Below are 27819 nucleotides of genomic sequence, written 5' to 3' on the forward strand. Positions count from 1 at the left end.
TAACGAGACGCATGAATGAAAAGAAAATTACATTGTGAATTTTCTCCAGTCTTTTCGTGTAGGTGGGAGGGGATTTTTTTTAATCGTTACTTTAATTATTGGCCGACTTTCAGCAGTGCAACAACTAATTAACCCGTAATTATGGAAGTGGTTAAAAAATGGGTTAATTGTTCATTTAAAGGAGCAGAAATGCGCCGAAAGTTTGCTGGGTGATGGTTATAGCTTGCAGATTTGGTTCTCTAATTACATGAGAACGATGACAGAACGTTTAATCTTGCATCTTCTAATTTTGATTTTGACAGTAGAGTTTAGTGATTTGAGGACATCTCTAGTAAATTCTGACCTCCGTATACCCTATACACCCGGTCGGTCGCAGATGAGTGAACGTTACCAAATCAAGCAGCCTTCGAATCAAATAAAAGGGTCACCCGGCAGACAGATCACACGTGTCAAAACCGTAGCCGTGATTTGTCACGAGAACTACATGGAGCTTGCGATTAAGGCTGATTTCTTTGATGTTGGTCTACCTGTGGATGCTTCAGAGCTGCGGCTTGGCGCCGACAGTCAATTCATTCCTTCTTGTAAAGTGACCGCGTTCTCCACTAACCAGTACGTCATAGCAGCTGAGCTCACCGACTGTGGCACTCAACACTGGGTATGAGCAAGTCATTATCTTTGTAAATGCATATTTGTTTGTGTGGTGTGCTTGTAGTCTCTGAATGGGATTAGAAAAAGTTAACACGTGGCCACATTGCACTGACAGAGGACAACAGTATCAGACATTCCACGAGCTCCGACCAACACCAGTAGACTTTTTTTTTTTTCTTTTTTTTTTTTTTTTTTTTTCCTCTCTCAACCTCGGACAAAATGGGATTGGTTTAAAAAGGAAATTGTTATAAAACAAACAAACATGTGCCTACTGCTCGTATGTCCCTCATAGCAATTTAATGGTAACAAATGTGAAATTGTATAATAATTTTGTATAATAATTTTTATAGGACTGAAGCTAAAAATACACATTGTCTACAGTCTATTTTTGTAAAAAAAAAAAGTAACTTAAAAGTTTAACTAAAACCACAATGTTATAGCGTGGGGGAACTATGATGTCACTTTGTAGGCGAAAACCCAGAAGCAAGCATTTTAGCACTTCCGGTTCCATCGTCCCAGAGTCAATGGGTTTTTGAATGGGATTTTGGTTAAATCCCTTAAATAAGGTCTGTGGTTCACACAAGCTCAAGATACTTTCACGTCTTATTCTACGACATAAAACACACCAGTTACACCACGATTTTTTTTAAAGCTGTTACGTTGCTTAAAGACTGTTGCTAAATCCCAGCCAACATTGATATGTGGGCCCCATATGGGTTATACACGGGCAGCATGGGTTCCATGTGGGCATGGGCTGAAAATGGGCAATTTATGTGGGTCCCATATAGGTTTGAACATATGGGACCTTTATGGGATCTATGTGGGCAAAATTATTTCACACTTAAAATACATTCTTACCTTTAATTTTTTTGGTTAATAGTCACTTTTTAACAAAGAATATAGATTTTATGGATCTAATCAATATAACTACTTTTTAAATGAAAATGCATTATTTTTTATTGTGATGTTTTATTGTTTGAATTATCAATATTACAATGTTAGCCTGCTTATGCATTTATCAAAATGTTTTTTTTTTTTTTTAATACTGTAGCCTACACATTTTATCAATCTCTGACAACACCTTCCGCTTGACAAAGTAGTCCTGATGAATTCAGCGTTTCGTTTCGAATTTATCCACATAATTTAATATCATAATATCACAGATCTTTGTTGAAAATAAGCGGACATTTAAAATGTTCAAAATAGAGGAATTCCCGCCGCGGCGCAAGGATACAGTTTCCTCCAAGCGCAGTGGAGCGGCGGCGCCGTCGAAGCGGGAGACGGGAATCACCTCAATCGTTTCAGCAAATCAAGGATGTGGTTGCGGAGCGAAAATATGCAGGTACATGCAGATTTTCTAAACATGTCTTTGTTAATATGTGTTTAAGCATCGGTAACTTTGTTTTTACAGTTTAAATGACCTTTAAATTGTCTGTTTTTTTTGGGTGGGGCGTAACAGTTAATAACGTAAATGTCTCTGAGGTTTAAAATTGAGGTAATTTTTGTTGACTCTGACGTGTAATGTTGTTTTTGCCTGACATTTATCAAGTCGTATAGCCAAATTTTGTTTATTTCAGGCTTTCCTGCTGTATTTTGTGGCTGTAGCCGCCATTTTTTCCCCTGAGGGAAAAAATAAATTTCCAGCCGATAGCTTAGCACTAATTTTGAATGACATAATTCTGAATTTGCTTTCTGACATAAGTTAAGTTCTGAAATATGGGCTTTCAGGCTGTGTACCACCAAATTTATTATGGCTGTCGACGATTAAAGTTAAAAATGAGTGATGTTGATTGCGGCATTACATAATCTGTTTATGTTGCTAAGCCTTAAAACCAATCACATGTTCATGTTGAGTTTATGAATGTAGTGACCAATCCGCGTTTAGATTAGTCATCACGCTGGAGTTTTGAATTTCGCGCTATGAATTCTGCATTTTCATCATAAACAACAATGCAGCATGCAAGAGATTCATTTTACAGTTTGCACAGCTTCAATGATTATAACGAGAGGTTTTACAAAGGTGCATAAAACCTAACATAAAAATTATTTGTGGTATTAATTAATGTGACATTGTGAAATTTTGTGATAATAAATGCTGTTGATTGTGGTTAACTTTTTTTTGAACCTAGAATGTTTTTAACTGGTTCCCATAATCATTAATCATGAAACATCTGTAAATGTCTTAATATATAAATATATAAAACACCCAAAACAGTAAAAATAAATAAAATGAAAACGACCATATAGGAAGTATGTGATGTTAATAAATATTAGCCTACTCGGTACTTAAATTTAAAATTGCATTGCAACAAGGACACTGTAAAATAAAGTGTAACCCAAATATGCAGCTGGACATTTATATCTAAACTTATGCTTTTACAGGTGGACTGAGGAAGAATACTACGATTAATGATGTGAAGCAGGAGGCAGAAAAGGCCCCAAGTGGTGTACTGGGACCAGAGACGAGTGGAAAGAGATTCGAGAACAGCACGAGAAAGACCGTCTCCAGGAGTGTTATCAGTTTGTGTTTTTTTGTTTTTCTAAATTGTGTAGTTTGAGACAGAATATGTGGCCCTGGACCACAAAACCAGTCTTAAGTCGCTGGGGTATATTTGTAGCAATAGCCAAAAATGCATTGTATGGGTCAAAATTACTGATTTTTCTTTTATGCCAAAAATCATTAGGATATTAAGTAAAGATCATGTTCCATGAAGATATTTTTAAATTTCCTACTGTAAATATATCAAAACTTAATTTTTGACTGCATTGCTAAGAACTTCATTTGGACAACTTTAAAGGTGATTTTCTCAATATTTAGATTTTTTTGCACCCTCAGATTCTCAAATGGCTGTATCTCAGCCAAATATTGTCCGATCCTAACAAACCATACATCAATGGAAAGCTTATTTACTTATTTATTCAGCTTTCAGGTGACGTATAAATCTCAATTTCGAACAATTTACCCTTATATGGTTTTGTGGTCCAGGGTCACATATATTTTATTATACTGTGAGTTTGTTGTTTTTGTGTTTCTTCATTGTGTCAGTGTGTCAAATTTAGAAGAGCACTGATGTTTCTTAAAGGGATAGTTCACCCAAATGTGAATATTCTGTCATTTACTCTCCCTCATTTACTTGTTCCAAACCCATAAGACTTTCATTCATCTCTGGAACACAAATGAAGATATTTTTAGAGGTTTCTGGCCCTCCATTAAAAGTCTAATCCCAAAACTGACACTTTTAAATGTTCTTAAAAAGATCATACGAAAAATCCATTTGAGTTGAGCTGTTTAATCTAAGTCTTCTGAAGAGACAGTCACTTTAAATGAACATATATATATATTTTAGGCTTTTGTGCACATATAAACACTGATCAGCGGACAATGAGTACCGTTGAACTTCTTTATATATTCACTGATCAATGTTTATATGTAAATAAAAGCTGAATATAAATCTGTTTACCGTGTAATGTGCTCATGTCTCTTCAGAAGACTTGTATTAAACCCCTCGATTCATATGGATTTATTTTACAGTCTCTTTATGAATGTTTTGACGCATCAGAGTTTTGGGGAAGTAAACTTTCACTAGAGCAACAGAAATCGCTCCGATTAAAAAAAAAAAAAAGATCTTCATTTGTGTTTTGAAAATTAATTTCTTATGGGTTTGGAGTGACATGATGAAAGAATTTTCATTTTTGGGTGAATTAAGCTTTTAACTGTTAACTGTCAATTTTTATGTTATGTAAGATTAGTTACATAAGACCAGTTGTTGAGATGGTATATGACCCTGTTGGCTTATCAAAATGTTAATGTTAAAGTATAACAAATGTGTCAGAAAATGATAATAAAGTATTATATTGAACCTGTACAACATTTTAATATGATTTTTCAAATTGCACACTTTCATGTTTTGCGAGTTTGTAGATTAATAAAGAGTGGAATGTTCATGCATAAAACTGATATTTACCTAACTGAAATACTGATGTTGCTTTTATCAATATAGTAAATAATTATTTATAATTATACTGTCCAGGTGAGATGCCTCAAAAAAACCTAATCAAAACACTCATATACACTATGTGGGGCCAGTCCAGTACCCATACTGGGCCCTAGTATATCCCACATGTGCTTCATAAGTGGGACCAATATGGGTCTTGTATGTGTTGCCCATTTGGGCCCCACATTAGCCCCAGTCAAGCCCCATATGAGATTCATATGGGCTAATTAAGATGGGGCCCACATGGAACCCATGGACAAACCCATGTAGGGCCCATATTTACAGCCTATATGGGGCCCATATGAGATTCCGATTGGTCTGATTCAGATGGGGCCCACATGGAACCCATGTAGGGCCCATATTTACAGCCTGTATGGGGCCCACATTGGCCTCAGTCAGGCCCCATACGAGATTCATATGGGCTGATTCAGATGGGGCCCACATGGAACCCATGGACAAACCCATGTAGGGCCCATATTTACAGCCTGTATGGGGCCCACATTGGCCTCAGTCAGGCCCCATATGAGATTCATATGGGCTGATTCAGATGGGGCCCACATGGAACCCATGATAGAATGTTGGCTGGGATGGCACCATCATCACGCCGAACAGTTTATCAATTTACAGTATTTTCCAGTTGTAGTATAATTTGTAATACAATTAATTTAATTTTAGAATAACCAATGAATAGTTTCCCGCATTTTATTTTCATTCGACAATGTTGTTTTTTTTTGGGTTTTTTTGCTTTGCCCCGACATTCGACACCTGTTTTCGGATGGAGCTCGGTTTATCGTTTACTGATTCGGAGACTCTGGGTTTGGACCATAAGGTAAACTCATACGATTAATACATGTTAACACCACATTTACCGGCTTTACGTGATCAAAGTGAAACTTTAATGGTGCTTAAATCCAAGTTAAAATTAAATGTTTATGGCAACATGAAGCTAGCTGTTAGAAAGCATATAGATTGAGGATTTCCTAGAAGCAAGGATAAAATAACATTTTGTGTAACCACCCTAACAAAATGATAGCTGAAATGTGGTACTTTGTTGACTAAAATAAGTTTACTCTTACCATATCCAAAAACTCGCTCACTGTTATTTAAAAGATTAAATAGCCTACACAGTATGGAGGACCAAACCTGCAAAAACAATAAATAAATAAATACGCAAATAAATCCACAAAATAATACATAAATAAATAAATGTGCAAATAAATATATAAATCCACATATTCCTGTATAAATATATAAATAATTAAAGGTGCTGTATGTAGGATTTTGACTCTACTAAAGCATAAAAATACCATAACATGTTTGCAGATATTTAAGAAACATGCTAAGTTAACATGTTTATCTGAAAAACAATGCTACAGTCAGTTATTCTCCTTTGAAAATGTGTGTTCCGGCCCGGAATGTCTGTGTTTGTTATGGTTTGTGAAACCCGCCCACTGCCAGTTTACCCAATTGTATTTCGGCACCGCGGGTTGCCAGTTGGTGGAAAACACAGAGTATTTAATTGTATTCATCATGTGCGCTCGTTCCAGTTGGTGTCGTTAATCTGGCAACCTGCGTGTGAGTCAAGTCTGAGGAGGAGGGGCCGGGTGAAAAAAAACGTCTCCAATATTTTGAATTTTAGTTCAACCACTCGGTGTCAATCCTACATACAGCACCTTTAAATGTGCGAGAAAATAAATAAATAAATAAATTAAACGAATGTTGGGGGAAATAATTTAAAAAAAAATGCTAAAGGAAATGCTAAACTGAAAGTTTTTTTTTTCTCCCCTTTCAAACGATTATTCATTTTTGAATGTAGTTGAGTATTTATTTTTCCTCAACTCAACATGCTAATGAGGGGGTGTCTATCAAGCATCAGAGAAGGCGGTCTTTATGCCACCATTGGTTGATCGTTATAAAAGTAATGCATTCCATTGTTTGCCTGCGCAACATATAACCTTGTATGAAAATATTGCAGTCGAACAGTTTGGCGGGAGTTTGTAGATCCATCATGCGGAAAGAAGGTCGATTGCCCAGTTGCTCCGCCAGTCATTGACTACATTTACATGGACATCAGTAATCTAATTATTTACCTTATTCTGAATAAGGCAATATTATGATTAAGGTGTTTACATGAGTTGCTTTTAGAATAATCCTTTCATGTTCCCGTTTTACATGTTATAGTGCACAGATCGATTAATGGTATGCGTCATTACGTCACCACGCGACGCTATCCGACGTCCCCTCCACAATTTCACTTATAAACATATAGTTCGTCTTCGTGATGATGCCATATACAGTTTTGGGTGTTTCGTTTTTAATTTTATGAAAGCTTCAAGTGCAGTTAATTATATGTACGTGCACAGACGACGATGGTGTTGAAGCTCTTTTATTTGCTGTCAAAAGGTTGAACACTGCCGTGTGTGTGTCTTGTCGCAAAATGCGGTGAAAAGTCCCACACGACGGTAATAGTTTGATTAAGGCGTTTACATGTCTGTACTGCACTACAATAATGCGACTAAAATAGGAATACTCCACATGTCTTAATTCGATTTGTGTTTGCTTCGATTATTACTTTAGCTGGATTAATGTAATCAAATATCTGTTTACATGGTAGACTCTTAATCGGAGTATTGTCTTAATCGTATTGAAATCGGAGTATTGATGGACGTTAGGTATACACCGGGAAATTATTTTGTTTAGGTTTATTTGACAGCTGTAACTCAGATTTGTTTAAAATGATCGAATGCTGTTGATATGTATGGTGCGTCCCAATTCGCCTATACTATGCCCTAAACAGTATGTATCCTTTTTGTGTAGAAAAAGTACATATTTTTGGTTTGTAGCAGAAGATTAGGAACAGATTAGGATCAGGAACACATTGCATCTACACCCTACACCTAAACCTACCCCTTACAGGAAACTTTCTCACCTCAATTTAGGTCCCCACCATGACCCGAGTCCCCATGAGTCTGTGTGTATTCAGGTCTGAACCCATGTGCTACAGATATATATGCACTTCAGACAGGAGTATAGACCTCTCCAGGCCAGCAGACATAAGTGTGTTCAGGGCAGAGATCATTTATTACTCTGAGCTAAATACTTGTATGTATAAATGCATAGTATATTAAAGATTTGAAAGCCATCTGAATAATTGTTTTCTTCAATTACAAGTTGCCTATATTTAGGTAGGTCACAACTACCTGCAAGTCACTTTTTGATGCCATTGGTATAAGACAATCAGTATTGACAGCATACAGACAAGTTGTCCGCTGGGCCTGTGGTGTTCTGAGCAGCCCTTATCTGCATGTGTTGTGTCAGACACTAGAAGATAGTTTTACAGAGGAAGGAGGTTTTGAATGGCCCCATTTTGTTGACCATCAATAAAAAAATCATCACAATCACAAATTGTCTTACTGTATAAAAACTTGTTTATGAAGTTTACATTAATGTATATCAAGCATATCTGCATTTATGGCTAATTCAATTAAATTTTACTTATACAGCACTAAATCATAACGAATGCTATTTCATAGCACTATTAATATCCAACCAAAAACACAACATTGCGGCTGTTAATTAACAAATATATATATATATATATATGATGCACAAAACGTATTCTACCGAAAGAAAAATATACCATCTGACCCATTTAAAAACATTTAACAATCTTTCAGTCTGGGTATCACACTAGTGTGTTGAATTGAATGCTGTGCTAGATACACGCCAGCAGTCTGATCTTGTTGATCCTCTGGAGGGATCTGGAGAGGAGCAGGTGTAGTGGAAGACTGACGGTGCTGCGTTCTCCTGGAGCCTGTGGTGACCTGCAGTATTCCTCTCTCAGACGGCACATGCTGGGAGAAGCAAACACATGTTTAGATCACATTCACTGCTGACCATGCTTCTCCACTCGGCCTCCATCACATCTGCATCTCCATCAGGAGTGAAGCTGCAGTCCAGCAGAGGTGTTCATAACAGCTGGCCTCCACTGCTTCAGATCTTCACACTCTCATCATCCAAAGCCTTATAAACACACCACATGACAAAAAATGACCATAGCTGTGCAAACAATGTTACTAAACTGTCACTAGACTTGATAGTTAAAATATTAGCAAACTGAGGTTAACTTACCAGCTATGCCTTCTCATATGGTAACGTTTTTACAAGGTTTTTAAAAATAATGATATTGCTAATGCTTATAAGCTAGCTGCGGTGCTTTACAACAACTTGTATACATCTCGTTGTGTCTCATTATTTAAATAATTATGTTCACTGATGGTAGTTAGCAAATGTTAAAAATCAAGTCTTACGGTGCACAGCTGACATTTTCGTGGAGCATCATCTCTGACGGATCCGAGAGCATCATGTCTCCGCCGGCGGCCGAACCACAGGCGGACCGGGACCCGATGAAGCTGCTGTGTGCACCGAAGAAACCGCACTGATTCTCACTAAACTCTTGCTTCGGCATCCCATGATGAACTGCATCATATCGCCGGGATGATAATCTTCCGGTATAAAGTGATCGCACCACCTCGTTGTTTGAAGCAGATGCATCAGTGAAGTCTCTTCAGCGGCACAAACGCACCGAGGTCCGGAAGACACCGTTCTTGTCAGGAAACCTGTGGACTCGATGTCCTGACAGGCTGGAGTTTGTGCAACCTTCACACAAACAATAATTTACCATGAAGATGATAAATTGAAATGAAAATAACTACCGAAAACACACTGACTCGCTCGCACTGAATGCCAGCAGCGCGCGGCACATGACTCCCTCTCGTGACGTAATGTGACGCGATGTTGAGAAAAAAGGGCTTTTTGAGAACACTGTCAAGGAAACCGTCACTTTTTCTTCTAAATTTGTGCCCTCACGCCTTGTAAAACATTTTCAAACCCTGCAATAACGGTTCATATGACATTTTCATACAAGGTTATATGTTGCGCAGGCAAACAATCGGCAGAACTTTTATAACGATCAACCAATGGTGGCATAAAGACCGCCTTCTCTGATGCTTGATAGACACCCCCTCATTAGCATGTTCCCTCATTAGCATGTTGAGTTGAGGAAAAATAAATACTGAACTACATTCAAAAATGAATAATCGTTTGAAAGGGGAGAAAAAAAACTTTCAGTTTAGCATTTCCTTTAGCATTTTTTGTATTTTCCCCAACATTCGTTTAATTTATTTAATTGCTTATTTTCTCGCACATTTAATTATTTATATTTATTTATACAGGAATATGTGGATTTATATATTTATTTATGTATTTATTTGCACATTTATTTATTTATATATTTATGTATTATTTTGTGGATTTATTTGCTTATTTATTTTATTTATTTATTTATTGTTTTTGCAGGTTTGGTCCTCCATAAACGCAGGGCTAAGTTTTTAATTGAAATATTCAAATAAACATTCACTTTTAATGCACCTTATTTCGAAATGTACAGAAATACTGTAAAGTATAAGTGCTTTAAATGTCCTTTAGTTAAGATTTTCATTTATTCACTATACTATTTATTAATGTCTCATTTCAGTTTTAGTTTGACTCTAGTTTTGTATTTATTCCAGTTTATATGAAACGGTTCATGTAGCGTAGATTTAAAATTGATATACAGAGTAAATCCTTTTCACTGAACATGTTAAAAGTTTGAAAAAGTTGTCAGAAGCGGTCTGGTGGTGATGTTGTAGGTGAGCGACCGTGGTGCTGTAGTTCCTTTATAGCCCAAGTTTAGCTTTTAAGTTCTGGTGCTTTTATTCGGGCTTCAAAATTCGTCAATGTTATTTTGTGAAGATTATCTTGATGGCCAAAACGTGTAAGTTGCATGAACTATGATTGAACACAGAGCTTATTTTTTGCGATTATCCAAAAGCCTATGGCAAAATCCTTTCTGTCCAGGGAACCAGTTTCATGCAAACAGCCGATCCGCCTACAAAGTGACGTCATAGTTCCCCCACTCTATTATTTTAGTCCTTAACCCGAGCAGTACCAGACGTCTATGTAACATCAAGTTGACGTTGGACATGACCTCAACATCTGTCTGCTTTTTGGTTGAAAATGAAAATCGGGTCGACGTCAATATTTGTCAATTTAATGTTGACTTAACGTTGGATTTTGGTTGGACGTTTTGGTAACTTTGGACACAACCTAAAAACAACAATCTCAACGTCGGCTGACGTCGTTATTGGACATCAATTTAACATTGACATTAAACCTTGAATTTACATTGAATTTTGGTCACCTGACATCGCAACCGAAATTTAACCAAATATCAACGTCTTCTGACGTTGTGTGCCTGCTGGGACATGTCAGATGGTAATCAGCAAGAAATACTTTTGTTCTTTGTCCACCCTATATTTTTCTAAAAATAGTAATGCAACAAGGTGTGGCGGGGTTGAAGACTGTACATTGCCTTAAATTTATTTTTTTGGTTTCGTTTCTCTATCATTGTCCCCTTGTTTCTGGGTCAACATATCCGCATGGTCAATATCGTCTTTCTGCTTCAAATGTGGGTGCAATTTCTGATGTATAATGCTTGTCAACATTTAAGTGGACATTTTACATCAAAAATTCTACTTAAAATATATCTCATGACAACTCGTTTATGTTTATATATATATATATAAGCTACTGAAACATTACTTTTTTTTTTTCATTAAAATTATTTTCAAAAATGAAGCAAACAAGTTTACAACCCTGTAACTCAACCCTGTCACAAGTTTACAACCCTGTAACAATGAGAAATGCATATATTTGTGACTGGGTTGAGCGTGAGGGGGTTGTGTTTTTTCTCTCAAAATGGCCACTGCTGTAGTGTAGGAGAGTAGAACATGTATGGCAGCAATAAAATAAGTACATTGCATATACTTGGATTAAATGGGTCCTATTGTGCTCTTTTACAATGTCTTAATTTTGTTTTGGGAGTGTACTAGAACATGCTCTCATGCTTGGTGGTTCGAAAAATGCATTATTTTTCACATAATTTACATTTACAATACCTCTCTCCCCAGCCTGGCACAAATGGCTTGATTAGTTCCGGGTTTGATGAAGGCCCCCCTTCCGAAAAAAACTAAATGTCGTGATTGGTTCGCTGTCCCAGTGCGTTGTGATTGGCGAAGAGCTTAGGCTGCGCTTACATTGCAAGTCTTAATGCACAGATCCCATCTTTTGACCATATCTGAATTTTTTTTATTTATTTTTTTGGCCCATCTGTTTACATTCACTTTAGACACTATATCGGTGTTTACGTTAATTCCCACCCAAAAGGATTGTCTGCAGTGATCGCTTATGCACATGGTAGACCATCGGGTTTTAAATGGCCGTGATATTAATTTATTTATATAATTCACGTCGAATGACCATTATTACTTGCTAGCATGGACAACGGCTCTCATGGATGTTTTGCAGCACAAAATCTGACTGAACGGATAAAGACCGGAAAATAATGGTAATTTTACTTTGTTAGACTATTTTTATCTACAGCTGAGATAGAATTATTTATTGAAATTAATTCGAATGAATTAGCGAGAGAGAACGAATGAACTCCCACGTGCGAGCGATTGTGAAGCATTGCGAACAAGTGTCGGTTTAATTACAAAAACTGCTAATTTATCACCTCATTGCTGAGAAATATAATGTAGCTTTTAGCTATTGTATTTTCAAAATTCACGGGGCAGGGGTTGAAAACCACACTGTAAAAAATGCAACTGCAACTGTTTACGCAACTGCATTTTCCAGTTTACGAAACCTTTTGAGTCTCGTATACTAAAAAAATGCTATTTTCTTGAAACTACATAAAAACCCTTGTCAGACTAACAAAATTACCCCAAATGTTGTCCCAACTAGTCAAACACACTTGTCTGAACAAAGAATTTCATTCTTGAAAATGTTAAGGCTTTGTGAGTTCCCAGCATGCATTGCAGCATGAATAAATTATGTAGTTACTGTTTATAGGATTATTGTTTTGCTGATTTCATAAGCTTTTTTGTTTTATCATTATTGTTAGTTATTTGTTGTACTGTGATTTGTAAAGTGCTCATCTCTTTACCATTTGTTGTTTGCCACCGTTCTTGAGGTTAGGGTCTAGTTTTGAGGCCTAAAGTATGTTCCCTTTTCACTTGTTCACTCTTGTCCATTTTTCTGGATATCTTGGTGTTGTAAGTTGTCTTACAAAAAAAGACAATATTGTCTACTTATTAGACTAACTTATCCATTAATGTTTGTCATTTGTAAACAAGTAAAAAAAGTTCACAGAACATAATTTGAGACGCATTGGAAAAGCATTCAAAGTCTTTATAACTAACAAAACTGTGTCGGCTGAACAAAGAGACGTGACTTTACTCAGTGACTTGGGTTGCGTGAACAACTTGGTCCAAAGTTGAGTAAACTCAAAGCTGTGCAGCAAGTTGCCTTGAAATTAAGTCAACTTCATTTTTACAGTGCAGCTCCTGAATGTGCAATTTCTTACCTATATAAAGTTTCCATCTCAATAAAATGCAAGCGCATACAGCACGCATTGTGCACAATTCTGATCACCTACCAGATTATTTCCTGTTAATAAACATTGTGACGTTTTTCTGTGGGCGGAGCTTCGGTGGTGGCAGAAATATCCATCCCCCTGACCGCTTCACTAACGCTAGCAATGAAGTCTGTTAGCTTGTGTTTTTTTTTGAGAAATTCCGATTTTACCTGCATATGTAAGGGCTGCATATCTGCATACTGTCCGAGACTGTGTTATTTGAAAAGGTTCACTTTAACGGACGAAATTAGCCGACCTGTACTCACTCAAAGGATGGACGATCTGACCGGATTACCTCCGCTTGAGTGACTCACAAATAACGTGTATAGTAAAGACAAACTCACCGTGTATCTATGAAGATGTAATATTTCAATTTCAGCAGGCAACTATTTTTACAGCTACATTATTATTCCAGCCACAATAACTCATCACAATGTGTATATACAATTACACGATTAAGCATAAATCGTCAGTTTGTTGTTTTACACACATGCACGCAGACATTTGTACACGACATAGTACTGAGATCCATAAGAAATCTTTAGACGCACCCATAACAACAAAAGACAATACTTTATTGAACCTTTTCTGATAAGTGTGCGCTGCAAACGCCAGCTTTTCTGATGATTGTTTCTGTCCAGTCCGCTCTTTATCTCGTTTAACCACAGCCGTCGTCGTTTATTTTTTATTTTTGTCTGGCAGTGGCAGCAGCGTTCAAATTTAAATTTCAAAATTCTGACTTTATTCTTGCAATTCCGAGATTATCTCACAAGTCTGATATGAAAAATCAACTGGCCATTCTCTCTTTTGAGTTATATCCCACACATCTGCCCCCTTGAAGGGGAAAAAAGTCTAAAAAAAAAGGTAGGATAATATAGGTAAAGTGATGTAAATTGGTATAGGTTTAAATACTATTTCATGCTGTAAATGTAGGACAAATATAATTCCCTATGAACTGTATATGTGAATATTATGTTGACCAATTGTTTAAATCAAATTTATGCTTTAAAAGTAGAGTAATCATAGCAGGTTTCATTCATTAGTCTGTCCGTTTAAACGTTTGCGTTTAGCTTCAAATGGCGTTTTTGAGGACCATATTCTATAAAAGATTATTTGCATTCCGATTCTGACATCTAAACGCATAACAGCATATTTTATCTCTTATTCTGTGGATCTTTCCCGTTTCACTCCGCTTGTTACCGTGTTTCTGCCACCACAATGCACGCGCAGCTGCGAGTGACGTAACTGTGATGTCCACATGAAATTGGTCTATAATCTCACAAATACCATGGTGAAGCTAAATGGCTAGTATAGCAAAACCATGTTAATGTTTGGTTACTTTACTTTTACTTTAGTTATTTATTTGTAGTAAACCCGTGTTTTAATTTTCATAAAGGTATGCAATTAAAACATTATGTAATTTAGTGCAAAAATGAACGCAGATAATTTTAACTGATGCTGATATTACATAGCCAGCCTTAACCGTTTACATGATCTGGCTCTTGTTTTTTTTTCTTTGGCAAATATCAAATGTGCACGCAGTAAGAGCGTCTACGGTAATTCACGTTGGCCAAAACACGAAAGGCATTGTGAGGAGAGAAGGAAAGGGGGGAAAAAAAAAAATTCATCGGCAATCACAGACCTCGCATTAGACGGGATTAGTTTTCTCAGAGGATCACTGAGTTTGCTGAACAGTAGCTAATTTGCTCTGGAATTATTACAGGGGTGGTACGAGGAGGGAAAAACACAGATGTGGCAGATTCGGACGGGATTAAAATCACCAAGTATGTCTGTGAAACACAAATTTCTCTTAATGACCCCCTGTAAAACTAGTACCTATAAGCCCTATTCGGACGGTAATTGTTTCTCATATGGACTTCTGTAAAAATAAATTTACATATCACCTCAGTGATAAAACTCATGGATTCAGATGGCGATTTATTCACGGTGGAGGACCGAGTAGCTACTGTGATCCTACGAACTCGGGAAAACTAAAAACGCTTAATGAGAGCACTGCGTTCATATTCTGCTGTTCTATGACCGCGGATTTGCGGGTCTTTTTCTCTTACAGATGACTTGCAGGACCCTGTATGTTATGGTGTTAAATTTAGTTTTAATCGTTTAACCACCACAGTGTCTTGTCTCCATTGGCAACACGCACAGTTTGTGTGGATTGATGTAGCAGGTAGCGAAAAGTGCAAGCGGCGATTGCAAGTGACATTGTAATTTAGTTTTTTTTTCTTGTCTTCACCACCTGGCTACTTGTGCAAAAATGTTGAGAGATTTCAATTTAAAAATGATTAAAAAATACAATAAAATAAAAATACTGTGACGTCACCTAGCAGAAGTGCAAGTGCCTGAGAGTGCAAGTCTGATGAGCGTGCAACCCTGCGTCCCAATGTGCATATCCACCCTATCTGCCCTAAATGGTATTGAACATTACTAGGCAAGCTAGGCGGTCGCCTAGAGCGCCACCAGCTGGAGGGGCGCCAATGAGCGCACGTACTGCTGCTACATTTTAACAGGGTTGTGATCAAGAGTGGCAGGGACACCCTGAAATATGATAGCCGCACCCACTGGATCCCCCAACATCATTGGGCTAGAGTACTGTCATTCTGACCATGTCTGGATGCCACTGGATCAGAGCGCTGTCAATTGCTGCCTCTGATTGTTGCATGCGAAGTTTGCATTTGGATTTGGAGCGCTCAACAATGCCATTAGATCAATGGGTTCTGTCAGTGTTTTGGCAAGGTAAGGGTTTTTTTTTTTTTTGCCATGCAAGTTCTAAGGCCAATTTAAAATATTGGTACATAGAAAAGTGCACAAAATCAGTATTTTGTTTAGGCAGTATTTGTGGCAGTCGAGAAATCATGTTTAATGTGAAACTGGTCTAAAAGGTGTGCGTTTTTGCGCCAATGCGTTGTTAAAGGTTCAGTGTGTCTTGTCTTTTACAGCCACTTAAAAAAATATTAGTGTTGTGAAATTCGCTAATTCACAAAATCAAAACATACTTTATTAAACCGCTTTGTCACGCATCCTTATGGAAGTGTCGAAATGCTGAATAAATTAATTCGCTTCTAAAAAAATAAATAAATAATAATAATTCGCTTCCAACAGCGCTTAAAGGGAGCAGCGGCATACATATAGAGGGCAGAGTGTCGCGCTATTTAAAGGGGAAGTTCACGCGTCAATTAGTAATAAAAGAACAAGTAGCTGCATTCTGATTACTTTTATGCCACTGATCAGGCTTTTATATGTAGTTTGGGGTAACAAAGGGTTTTATAGGTTTGACTGAAATAATAATGCAATAACTGACACAACAGCAAAACAATTGAACAAAACAAACGATAAAGTCAAAAAGTAGCCTTTGATAATACCTAAACATGTATCCAAATCCTTTTGTAATAAAATTAATTTAGGCCTATGTGTGTTGACAATTTCTTAGCAACTATGTTACATAGAGCTATACAGGCATCCAGTGACTATAATGGTATAATAAACTGTGCAAAATGTTAAGTCAATTCAATATATGGCCACGATACAACTATTCGAAACTCTGGAATCTGAGGGTGCAAAAAAATCTAAATACTGAAAAAATTGCCTTTTAAAGTTGTCCAAATGAAGTTCTTAGCAATGCATATTACTAATCAAAAATTAAGTTTTAATACTTACTGTAGGAAATTTACAAAATATCTTCATGGAACATGATCTTTACTTAATATCCTAATGATTTTTGGTATAAAATAAAAATGGATAATTTTGACCCATACAATGTATTTTTGGCTATTTGCTACAAATGTAACACAGAGACTTAAGGGATAGGGATAATAGGGATTTCGCCTAGGGCGTCAAAATGGCTAGAAACGGCCTTGCATGTTTGCAGTCATTTGCTTTGTCCACGGAGTTTACGGGAAACTGCTGTAATTCAGCTTTTCTGTAAGTGCCACCTGCTGTCAGTGAGTGGATTTACAGAGACTTATATTCACATTCAGCCTGTGTGCAGTTTCTATCTGGCCAAAAACGGACCGAATTTGTATGCCCTGCTTTAAATTTTGACCGGTTGATTAAGAGCAAGCTTGTCTGAATTGTTTAAATGTGTAGAATCCACATAAGTAGATAAAATACATATAATTTATTAATCAATTATCATTTTGACTTAACTCTTTTCTTTATTTAAAGGCTGAAATGAGGTTTGCCTGTGATTTGTGTCTGTACTTCTTGAACATCTCCAGCACATTAACAATACCGTGATAATACTGATAACCGTGATAATTTTGGTCACTATATCCCTACACTCAACCAAGCGTTCTAAACACGACTTCGCCCCTCCCCACCCCCCAACCTTTTGAATTTTTGTAGGCGGGATTTATTTTAATGATATTCTAATGGACGCTTTGTGATATCACAACACCCAGAAAACAACGCTGTAGTCCAAATGAGCCGTTTGTTGTAGTTCTTGAAAGGGGATTTTTTATTTTTTGTCCCCCACAACGTCACATCATATCATATTACGTCACATAAGGGAGTCGTCTGCCGGGCTCTGCTTTGAGCGGTCGTGAGTCCGTGTGTTTTTGGCAGAGGTGTAAACAGTGGCGGTTCTACATTGAATTACTCCCGGCGAGACCCCTCTGAGCACCCCACCTTTTTTAGGTTTTTTTGCTAAAAAAATTGGCACAAACAGTTTTACTATAACAATATAAGTGTAAGACAAGCTTATATTTCTCAATTGCACAAATCCTTCAACATGAAAAACACAATTCTGCACAAAACAGTATAAGTTATCAGAACTTAAATAAATATACTCTATATACATAATAAACACTCTGTGTTTATTTGGCACTCGACAATCAACAGATTTCCCATCCCCAACCCCTTTCACTCACGACCAGAAGTCAAGACTAAACCACGAAGTGAAAATAGCAGTATTCTTTAGTGATGTTATTTACACAGTGCAAATAGCTTTAGATTCTATTTATTCTATGTTAAAATAAAATAAAAACATGGCGAAAAACATTATTAGAGAAAAACATTACTTATTGCAAAAATAGTGGTAATTATCTGCACTTCTGCATTGTAATACATTATAAAATAGTATGCAATAACTTGAGTGTAATTTTTTAATTTTATTTCTAATTATTAAATGGATGCCACCTTATTGGGACAAAAGCCCTCTCTACACCTACCCTAACCCTACCCGATACTTTGTTCAACTCTTTGATTATTTCCTTAATTTTTATTAAAAAAATAAATGCTTTTCTGATGTGATGTGATTTGAAATTTAAAAAGGGAGAAAAAAAGTTCGCCAAAAGGCAGATTCGAACCCTGGTCGATCGTGTCGAAAGAAGTGTAACGCAAATTTTACCATCTGCACCACTGAATCTGATAACTAGTAACCGTCTTTTGCATATTTGACTATCTCAATCATACATTTGTGGGTGGAGTTAATGTAAATAGCCTCTGCCAGCAACATGGCTATTAGTGATGGGTCGTTCTTGAACGATTCGTTCATTTTGAACGAATCTTTAATGTGACTCGGGAAGAACGAGTCGTCTCAGGGAGTGATTCGTTCAGTCGCGCATGCGCAACATCCTATAGGTTCTGTACTGGAATTAGTTCACCTGTTTCGAGTCATCGGGTTTGAGTCGTTCGTTCATCACGTGACAGCCCCATAAGCTAAACCAATGCAGTCAGAGCCGGAAAGAGAATTGATTAGTTCACCTACCGAGTCTTCGGGTTTGAGTCGTTCGTTCATCACGTGACAGCCTCATACACTAACCAATGCAGTCAGAGCCGGAAAGAGAATTGATTAGTTCACCTGTTTCGAGTCATCGGGTTTGAGTCGTATTTGGTCTAATATGGTCATATTTCCTGGTTCTAGTAAGGACTCTAGCTGCTGCATTTTGGACTAACTGTAGTTTGTTGATCAAGCGTGCAGAACAACCACCTAATAAAGCATTACAATAGTCTAACCTTGAGGTCATAAACGCATGAATTAACATTTCTGCATTTGACGTTGAGAGCATTGGTCGCAATTTAGATATGCTTTTGAGATGAAAAAATGCAGTTTTACAGATGCTAGAAACATGGCTTTCAAATGAAAGATTGCTATCGAACAGCACACCTAGGTTCCTGACTGATGAAGAAGAATTGACAGAGCAGCCGTCAAGTGTTAGATAATGTTCTAGGTTATTACATGTGGGGTTTTAGGTCCGATAATTAACACCTCTGTTTTTCAGAATTTAGCAGTAAAAATTACTCGTCATCCAGTTTTTATATCGACTATGCATTCCGTTAGTTTCTCAATTTGGTGTGTTTCACCGGCCGCGAAGAAATATAGAGCTGAGTATCATCAGCATAACAGTGAAAGCCAACACCATGTCTCCTGATAATATCTCCCAAGGGTAACATATAGAGCGTGAAAAGTAACGGCCCTAGTACTGAGCCTTGAGGTACTCCATACGGCACTTGTGATCGATATGATACCTCTTCATTCACTGCTACGAACTGATGGCGGTCAGATAAGTACGATTTGAACCATGCTAAGGCACTTCCACTAATGCCAACAAAGTTTTGTAGTCTATTCAAAAGAATGTTGTGGTCGATAGTGTCGAGCATGGCGCTAAGATCCAGTAGAACTAATAAAGAGATACAACCACGATCAGATGATAGAAGCAGGTCATTTGTAACTCTAATGAGAGCAGTCTCAGTACTATGATACAATCTAAATCCTGACTGGAATTCCTCACAGATATAATTTTTCTCTAGGAAGGAATATAATTGTGAGGATACTACCTTTTCTAGTATCTTTGACAGAAAAGGAGATTTGAGATCGGTCTGTAATTAACTAGATCTTTGGGGTCAAGTTGTGGTTTTTAATGAGAGGCTTAATAACAGCCAATTTGAAGGTTTTGGGGACATATCCTAATGACAATGATGAATTAATAATAGCCAAAAGAGGATCTATGACTTCTGGAAGCAGCTCTTTTAGTAGTTTAGATGGAATCGGGTCTAACATACATGTTGTTGGTTTAGATGATTTAACAAGTTTATACAATTCTTCCTCTCCCACAGTAGAGAATGAGTGGAATTGTTCCTCAGGGGTCTATAGTGCGCTATCTGATGCGATACTGTAGCTGACGGCTGCAGGGATACAATTTTATCTCTGATAGTATCGATCTTGGAAGTGAAGTAGTTCATAAAGTCATTACTGCTATGCTCTTGGGAAATGCCAACACCTGTTGATGCTTGATTTTTCGTTAATTTAGTTACTGTATTGAATAAATACCGGGGTTATGTTTGTTTTCTTCTAGAAGAGACGAAAAGTAATCAGATCTAGCAGTTTTAATGCTTTTCTGTAGGATAGGGTACTTTCCGCCAAGCTAAACGAAATACCTCTAATTTAGTTTTCCTCCAGCTGCGCTCCATTTTCCGGGCTGCTCTCTTTAGGGCGAGTGTGCTCATTATACCACGGTGTTGGACTCTTATCCTTAATCTTCCTTAAGCGTAAAGGAGCAACCGCATCTAAAGTGCTAGAAAAGAGAGAGTCCATAGTTCCTGTTACATCATCAAGTTGTTCTGAGCTATTGGATATACTGAGGAACTGAGATAAGTCAGGAAGATTATTTATAAAGCAGTCTTTTGTGGTAGAGGTAATGGTTCTACCATATTTGTAACAAGAAGTTGGCTTTACAGCTTTAGCTATATGGAATATACAGGAGACTAGATAATGATCTGAGATATCATCGCTCTGCTGCAAAATTTCAATGCCACTGACATCAATTCCATGTGACAGTATTAAATCTAGAGTATGATTTCGACAATGAGTAGGTCCTGACACGTGTTGTTTAACACCAATTGAGTTTAGAATGTCTATAAATGCTGATCCCAACGAATCTCTGTCATTATCAACATGGATATTAAAATCACCAACGATTAGGACTTTATCTGCAGTCAGCACTAACTCTGATAGAAGATCAGAAAATTCTTTAATAAAGTCTGTATGGTGCCCTGGTGGCCTGTATACAGTAGCCAGTACAAACATCACAGGGGATTTATCATTAACACTTGTTTCTTTGGATAACGTTATATGAAGCACCATTACTTCGAACGAATTATACTTGAAACCCAACCTCTGAGAGATACTGAAAATATTTCCATAAATTGTAGCAACACCTCCCCCTTTACCTTTTGGACGCGGTTCATGTTTGTAACAGTAATCTTGGGGTGTAGACTCGTTTAAAGTAATGTAATCATCTTGTTTTAGCCAGGTTTCTGTCAGACAAAGCACATCTAGTTTATGGTCAGTGAACATATCATTTACAAAAAGTGCTTTTGAAGAAAGGGATCTAATATTTAATAAGCCAAGCTTTATCATGTTTATCTGTATTATATCGTTTTTTTATTTGTTGAACATCAATTAAATTGTTACTATTACTTTGGTTTGGATGTTTTCTGTATTTTCTAGTTCCTAGAACTAGTTTCTAGAACAGACACAGTCTCTATAGAGTGATATCTAGGTGAAAAAGTTTCTATGTGCTGAGAGTTAACTGACTTTGGTGACGTGAGGCGGCTAGCAGACGGTCGGTTTAGCCAGTCTGTCTGCTTCCTGACCTGGGCTCCAGTTAGTCAAGTACAAACTCTAAGACTATGTGCCATATTTCTAGAGAGAAGAGCGGCACCACCCCAGGAGGGATGAACACCATCTCTTTTCAACAGGTCAGGTCTGCCCCAAAAATTCTTCCAATTGTCTATAAAGCCCATGTTATTTTGCGGGCACCACTTAGACATCCAGCCATTGAGTGACGACAGTCTGCTATGAATCTCATCACCACGGTAAGCAGGGAGCGGACCAGAGCATATTACAGTGTCTGACATCGTACTTGCAAGTTCACACACCTCTTTAACATTATTTTTAGTGATCTCCGACTGGCGAAGTCGAACATCATTAAGCGCCGGCGTGGATAACAATCTTACTGAATTTACGTTTAGCATTAGTCAGCACTTTTAAATTTGCCAAGATGTCAGGCGCTCTGGCTCCTGGTAAACAATGGACTATGGTGGCTGGTTCTCTATTTTCACGTTCCGTACAATAGAATCGCCAATAACTAGAGCACTTTCATCAGGTTTCTCAGTGGGTGCTTCACTGAGTGGGAGAACCTGTTTGATGTTCTGATCGGAACGGAAGAGTGGTGTTTTGACCCGCGACTATGCCGCCTCACTGTCACCCAGTTGCCCTGCTGCACGGGCTCAACCGAAACCGAACAATGTACAGGACTCCTGAGCTAGTCGCATCCAAAGCAGTATCTACAGCCCTCACATTCTTACTGTCCTCAACTAAAGTTTGGATGCGTGTCTCTAGTTCTAAAACCTTCTCTGTCAGCCTAACTATTTCCCTGCATTGATCACATGTGAATCCCTCGCTGCTGACAGAGACAGATAAACTATACATGTGGCAAACAGTGCAAACAACAATAGCAGGAGAAGAAGCCATTACTCACCGTGATTGATGAATGATACCAACTTAACTTACCACTTACCACTGTTGTTTGATGAGCTTGTGAAAAACGGAGCAAGGAAAAAATAAAATAATAATAGGCGCGAATAGAAATGCAAATGGAACCGCGAGTGACAAGCTAACGGGCTAACAAGCTGCACTCGCGGTTTTTAAAGGAGAACGATCAAATTAGTTAATTAGTTTGAAAGATAACACCAGAAATATGGTGGGAATTAAGTTATATATTATCACTTTAGACAAAAGGGATTGAAAGTAAGGTAGAGATTCAATAAAAAGCGAAGGTACACGGAGCTACAAACACAAACCTCTCAGCAGCACAACAGACTGAAGCAATCGAGATGTCATAATATCCCAAAATGATCAATAACTAATTTTAGACCAAAAACGAAGTTATGGTGTTTTGTACTGCTGCTGTCACTATAGACGGGCGTGGTTTCAGCAACCAGGAACCTCAGCTTCACCCACGTCCCGCCTTTTTGCCCATTTTCGAGTATCCGGGAGTGACGCTCAGTGATGCGCTGCCAAGATGGCGGCGGTCGGCTCCACCCACTTTAGGCTTCAAAAACGCTCTTCAGAAACCTACGAGTGACATCACGGACACTACGTCCATGTTTTTTTACAGTGTAACAGTGTAAATTTGCTGTCCCCTCAAAATAACTCAACACACAGCCATTAATGTCTAAGCCGCTGGCCACAAAAGTGAGTACACCCAAAAGTGAAAATGTCCAAATTGGGCCCCAAAGTTTCAATATTTTGTGTGGCCACCATTATTTTTCCAGCACTGCCTTAACCCTCTTGGGCATGGAGTTCACCAGAGCTTCACAGGTTGTCACTGGAGTCCTCTTCCACTCCTCCATGACGACATCACAGAGCTGGTGGATGTTAGAGACCTTGCGCTCCGCGTTCCCCGCCCCCCACCCCTTCAACCTTTGCAGCAATGCTGGCAGCACTCATACGTCTATTTCCCAAACACAACCTCTGGATATGACGCTGAGCACGTGCACTCAACTTCTTTGGTCGACCATGGTGAGGCCTGTTCCGAGTGGAACCTGTCCTGTTAAACCGCTGTATGGTCTTGGCCAACGTGCTGCAGCTCAGTTTCAGGGTCTTAGCAATCATCTTATAGCCTAAACCATCTTTATGTAGAGCAACAATTCTTTTTTTCAGATCCTCAGAGTTCTTTGCCATGAGGTGCCATGTTGAACTTCCAGTGACCAGTATGAGAGGGCGAGAGCGATTTAACACACCCGCTCCCCATTCACACCTGAGACCTTGTAACACTAACGAGTCACATGACACTGGGAAGAGAAAATGGCTAATTGGGCCCAATTTGGACATTTTCACTAAGGGGTGTACTCACTTTTGTGGCCAGCGGTTTAGACATTAATGGCTGTGTTTTGAGTTATTTTGAGGGGACGGCAAATTTATACTGTTATACAAGCTGTACACTCACTACTTTACATTGTAGCAAAGTGTCATTTCTTCAGTGTTGTCACATTTAAAGATATAATAAAATATTTACAAAAATGTGAGGGGTGTACTCACTTCTGTGAGATACTGTATAATTCCACTCTAGCCTGTCAAAGGCTTTTTCTGCATCAAGTGAAAACCGCACAAGGGCTCGGATAAGAGTCTGCAAAGTCAAGAATATGAAAGTCGATGCATATTGTCAGATGCATTGCTTTGATAAAACCGGTTTGGTCCTCCTTGATCAAACTATGAATTACCTTCTCCATACGAGAAGCAAAAACTTTAGCATAGATTTTTAGATCACATGGGATAAGTGATATCGGTCTGTAGCTGGAACAATCTAATGGATCTTTCCCTTTTTTAAGAAGTAATGATATCAATGATGTTTTTTGATCTCTATGAAATACACCATGTTCAATTGCAAAATTAAATGAATTAAGCATAAGTGTCCCTACCAAATCCCAAATTTCTAAATATAATTCAGGGGGGAGACCATCCAGCCCTGGCGATTTGCCCTTTTGAAGGCTTTTTAGAGACGTGGCCTCCAAAGACTCTTTATCCACCTGTGAGATCCGAGGCAATTCCAATTGATCTAAATACTGCTTACAAATCGGTTCATCAAAATCTGTTTTTGTTTTTTGTTTTATACAGATTTGTGTAAAAACCTTTTAAATATGTTAATTGCCGCAGGGTTCATGGTGACCTGACTATCCGATGATTTTATTGCGCTAATATATGCCTTAGATTCACATTCTTTCAGCCTAAGGGCCAATAGGTGACTAGGTTTCTGTGATTCGTAATAATATTTTTGTCTAGTCCTATGTAAGAGAAATTCCGCCTTTGAGTGTGAAAGTAAATCATATTCTTCTTTTAAAGAGGACAGCTGTGTAGCCTGTTGCTCAGTAAAATGTTGTTTTTGTAGGTTTTGTAATGATTGGATTTTACTTTCTAATTGTGTAAACTGGTGAATTTTCGCTTTGGCAAGAGTAGAAAAGAAAGATATACAGAAACCTCGTATTGTACACTTAGTTGTTTCCCACAGTATTTGAGGATCCACATCAGAGGGCATATTAATTTGGCTTTAATATCGGAAAGGGGAATATTGCGTAACACAGCAGAATGATCAGATAATAAAATTGGTAGTATAGAGATGGAGGAATTAGACGAAATTAAAGATGGGCTGAGAAATATGTAGACTATCCTAGAGAAAGTCTTATGTCTATTTGAAAAAAAATTTAAGTCCTTAGATTTAGTACTCTGAATTCTCCAAAGATCGATTAAGTTGAGCTCAGTGATAAATTTATTGAGCAATTTGGAAGATGGATTGACTGTTTTATCAGATTGAGATTTATCAGAAGCAGGATTTACGACAGCATTAAAATCACCACCCACCACTAATGGGCAATCAGTCTGCTCAAGTAGAGTTTTGGAAACATTTGTAAAGAATGCACTGTCTGTCTCAGGCCATTCACATTTAATGATAAAATATTTAGAATATGCATTGAATATTCATAATCCCAAAACTGCATTCAGTAAATGAAGAAAAGCAAAAGCACTCCCATTCTGTAAGTAACATGTAATCGCTGGTGTGCATTCTAGATACCAAACCTCCTAGATGAAAAATCCTTTTAGAAATAAGGTAAAGTAAATAAAAGTATGAATGTCTGTTGTGAAAAATAAAAGCAACACAGAAACAGGAACAAAAAACAACTATAAACAAGAAACAACTCAGACCGCACATTACCGAGAACATAGGTCTGATTGAGCAACAAAAAATGGTGATGCGTGACTGGTCCACTTCAATGCAAGGCATGTCCCCAAAAGGCCCACATAGTCAAAAATTATTGTAATTAAACCTACACTCCATCGGACCCCTCCAAAAAAAAAAAAAAAAAAAAAAAAGGTTGTTAGTCTTACCAGTAAAGAGACAGTTGTGCTGGATAAATAGGAACACTGTCTCAGGAGGACAGAGAGAGAGAGAAAAAGAAAAGAAAAAAGAAAAGGAGATTTAACAAGTGTCCATGTCCACCTTGTTGTTATCCTCTCCTGGGCAGCTGAAATTGCCTCCATCCCGGTCTTTAAGTTCTTCTCGCTGGGCCGAAGAGATGGAGATGGTGGCCGCTGTTTTCCCGTTGCCTTGTAGAGCTGCAGCATAAGTCGTCTTCTGTGACAGTGAGCTGATAAAATCCTCTGCTTTCTGAGGAGAGTTGAACATCATCTGCTCACCCTTGTGCCGTAGTTTCATTACCGCCAGATAGGTGAGGAAGGGCTGGAGACCAAGTACAGTCATCTTCAAGACTGGATTAAAGCTCTTTCTCTTGGTAGCTGTGGCTGGACTAAAGTCGGGAAAAAATAGTAGTGTGACATTGTCCTGCATACATTTCACTGGATATGCCTGCCGCGCACCCCTCAGGACCGCCGATCTGTCATGCCATCTTAGTACACGGAAGATGAGAGTACGCGGCCGATTGGAGTGTTTCCTTCCGTCATACACGCGATGGGCCCAATCAATCTCGATGTCACGGCCTTTCAGGGAAGGGATCCACTTGGAAAGATTAGCTCTGAGGAAGCCATCTGCGTCGGAGCCTTCCGTCCCCTCCCGCAACCCCACCAGTCGCACGTTCTTTCTCCTGCTCCTATCCTCAATATCCGTCATCTTCTCAGTGAGTTGATACCGTTAGCGATGGCACCGTCGAGATCCTCTCTGGAGATGGTGGAATCTTTTGAATTTTTTCTTTATTGGCAATTGCTCAATCTCTCTTTTCCGATCGTCTTTGACTGTTGGAGTACTTGTGATGGGTTAAATAGAGAGTGGTTCGAAATTTACTGACAGGATTATATAATATTTGACAAAGTGAGCGAAGGACTAGACGTGCATCGCTCTCGAAGGGTCACGTGATCTCTATTTTTAATTTTTTAAAGAAATTAGTTTTCATTCAGAAAAGCTTTGCTAAATTGATGGAAACAGTGATAGTAAAGATTGATATTGTTAGAAAACATCTCTATGCATACATGCATACACACATACATACATACATACATACATGCATGCAAACAAACAAATAAATATAAATAAATATAAGCAGTACAACTGTTTCCAATATTGATAATAAATCAGCATATTAGAATGATTTCTGAAGGATCATGCACTGAAGACTGGAGTAATGATGCTGAAATAAAAAATTCATCACAGAAATAAATTATATTTTTAAGTACAGGTGCATCTCAATGAATTAGAATGTCGTGGAAAAGTTCATTTATTTCAGTAATTCAAATCAAATTATGAAACTCGTGTATTAAATAAATTCAGTGCACACAGACTGAAGTAGTTTAAGTCTTTGGTTCTTTTAATTGTGATTGATTTTGGCTCACATTTAACAACAACCCACCAATTCACTATCTCAACTAATTAGAATATGGTGACATGCCAATCAGCTAATCAACTCAAAACTCCTGCAAAGGTTTCCTGAGCCTTCAAAATGGTCTCTCAGTTTGGTTCACTAGGCTACACAATCATGGGGAAGACTGCTGATCTGACAATTGTCCATAAGACAATCATTGACACCCTTCACAAGGAGGGTAAGCCACAAACATTCATTGCCAAAGAAGTTGGCTGTTCACAGAGTGCTGTATCCAAGCATGTTAACAGAAAGTTGAGTGGAAGGAAAAAGTGT

The 27819-nt window shown here is 38.0% G+C and overlaps 1 protein-coding gene across 2 annotated transcripts in view; it reads left to right on the forward strand.

The window, feature by feature from the left end:
* The first annotated feature begins 172 nt into the window (after positions 1 to 172).
* Positions 173 to 27819, forward strand: part of LOC131541135 (zona pellucida sperm-binding protein 3-like) — a 64775-nt gene continuing 37128 nt past the window's right edge. For both annotated transcript variants that reach the window (XM_058776697.1, XM_058776698.1), the window contains exon 1: positions 173 to 655. In XM_058776697.1, coding sequence (XP_058632680.1) covers positions 248 to 655 — 408 coding nt within the window. In that variant the 5' untranslated portion in view covers positions 173 to 247. The remainder of the gene's footprint in view (positions 656 to 27819) is intronic.

Source organism: Onychostoma macrolepis, chromosome 05 (genome assembly GCF_012432095.1).
Source record: "Onychostoma macrolepis isolate SWU-2019 chromosome 05, ASM1243209v1, whole genome shotgun sequence".
NCBI classification, from domain to species: Eukaryota; Metazoa; Chordata; class Actinopteri; order Cypriniformes; family Cyprinidae; genus Onychostoma; species Onychostoma macrolepis.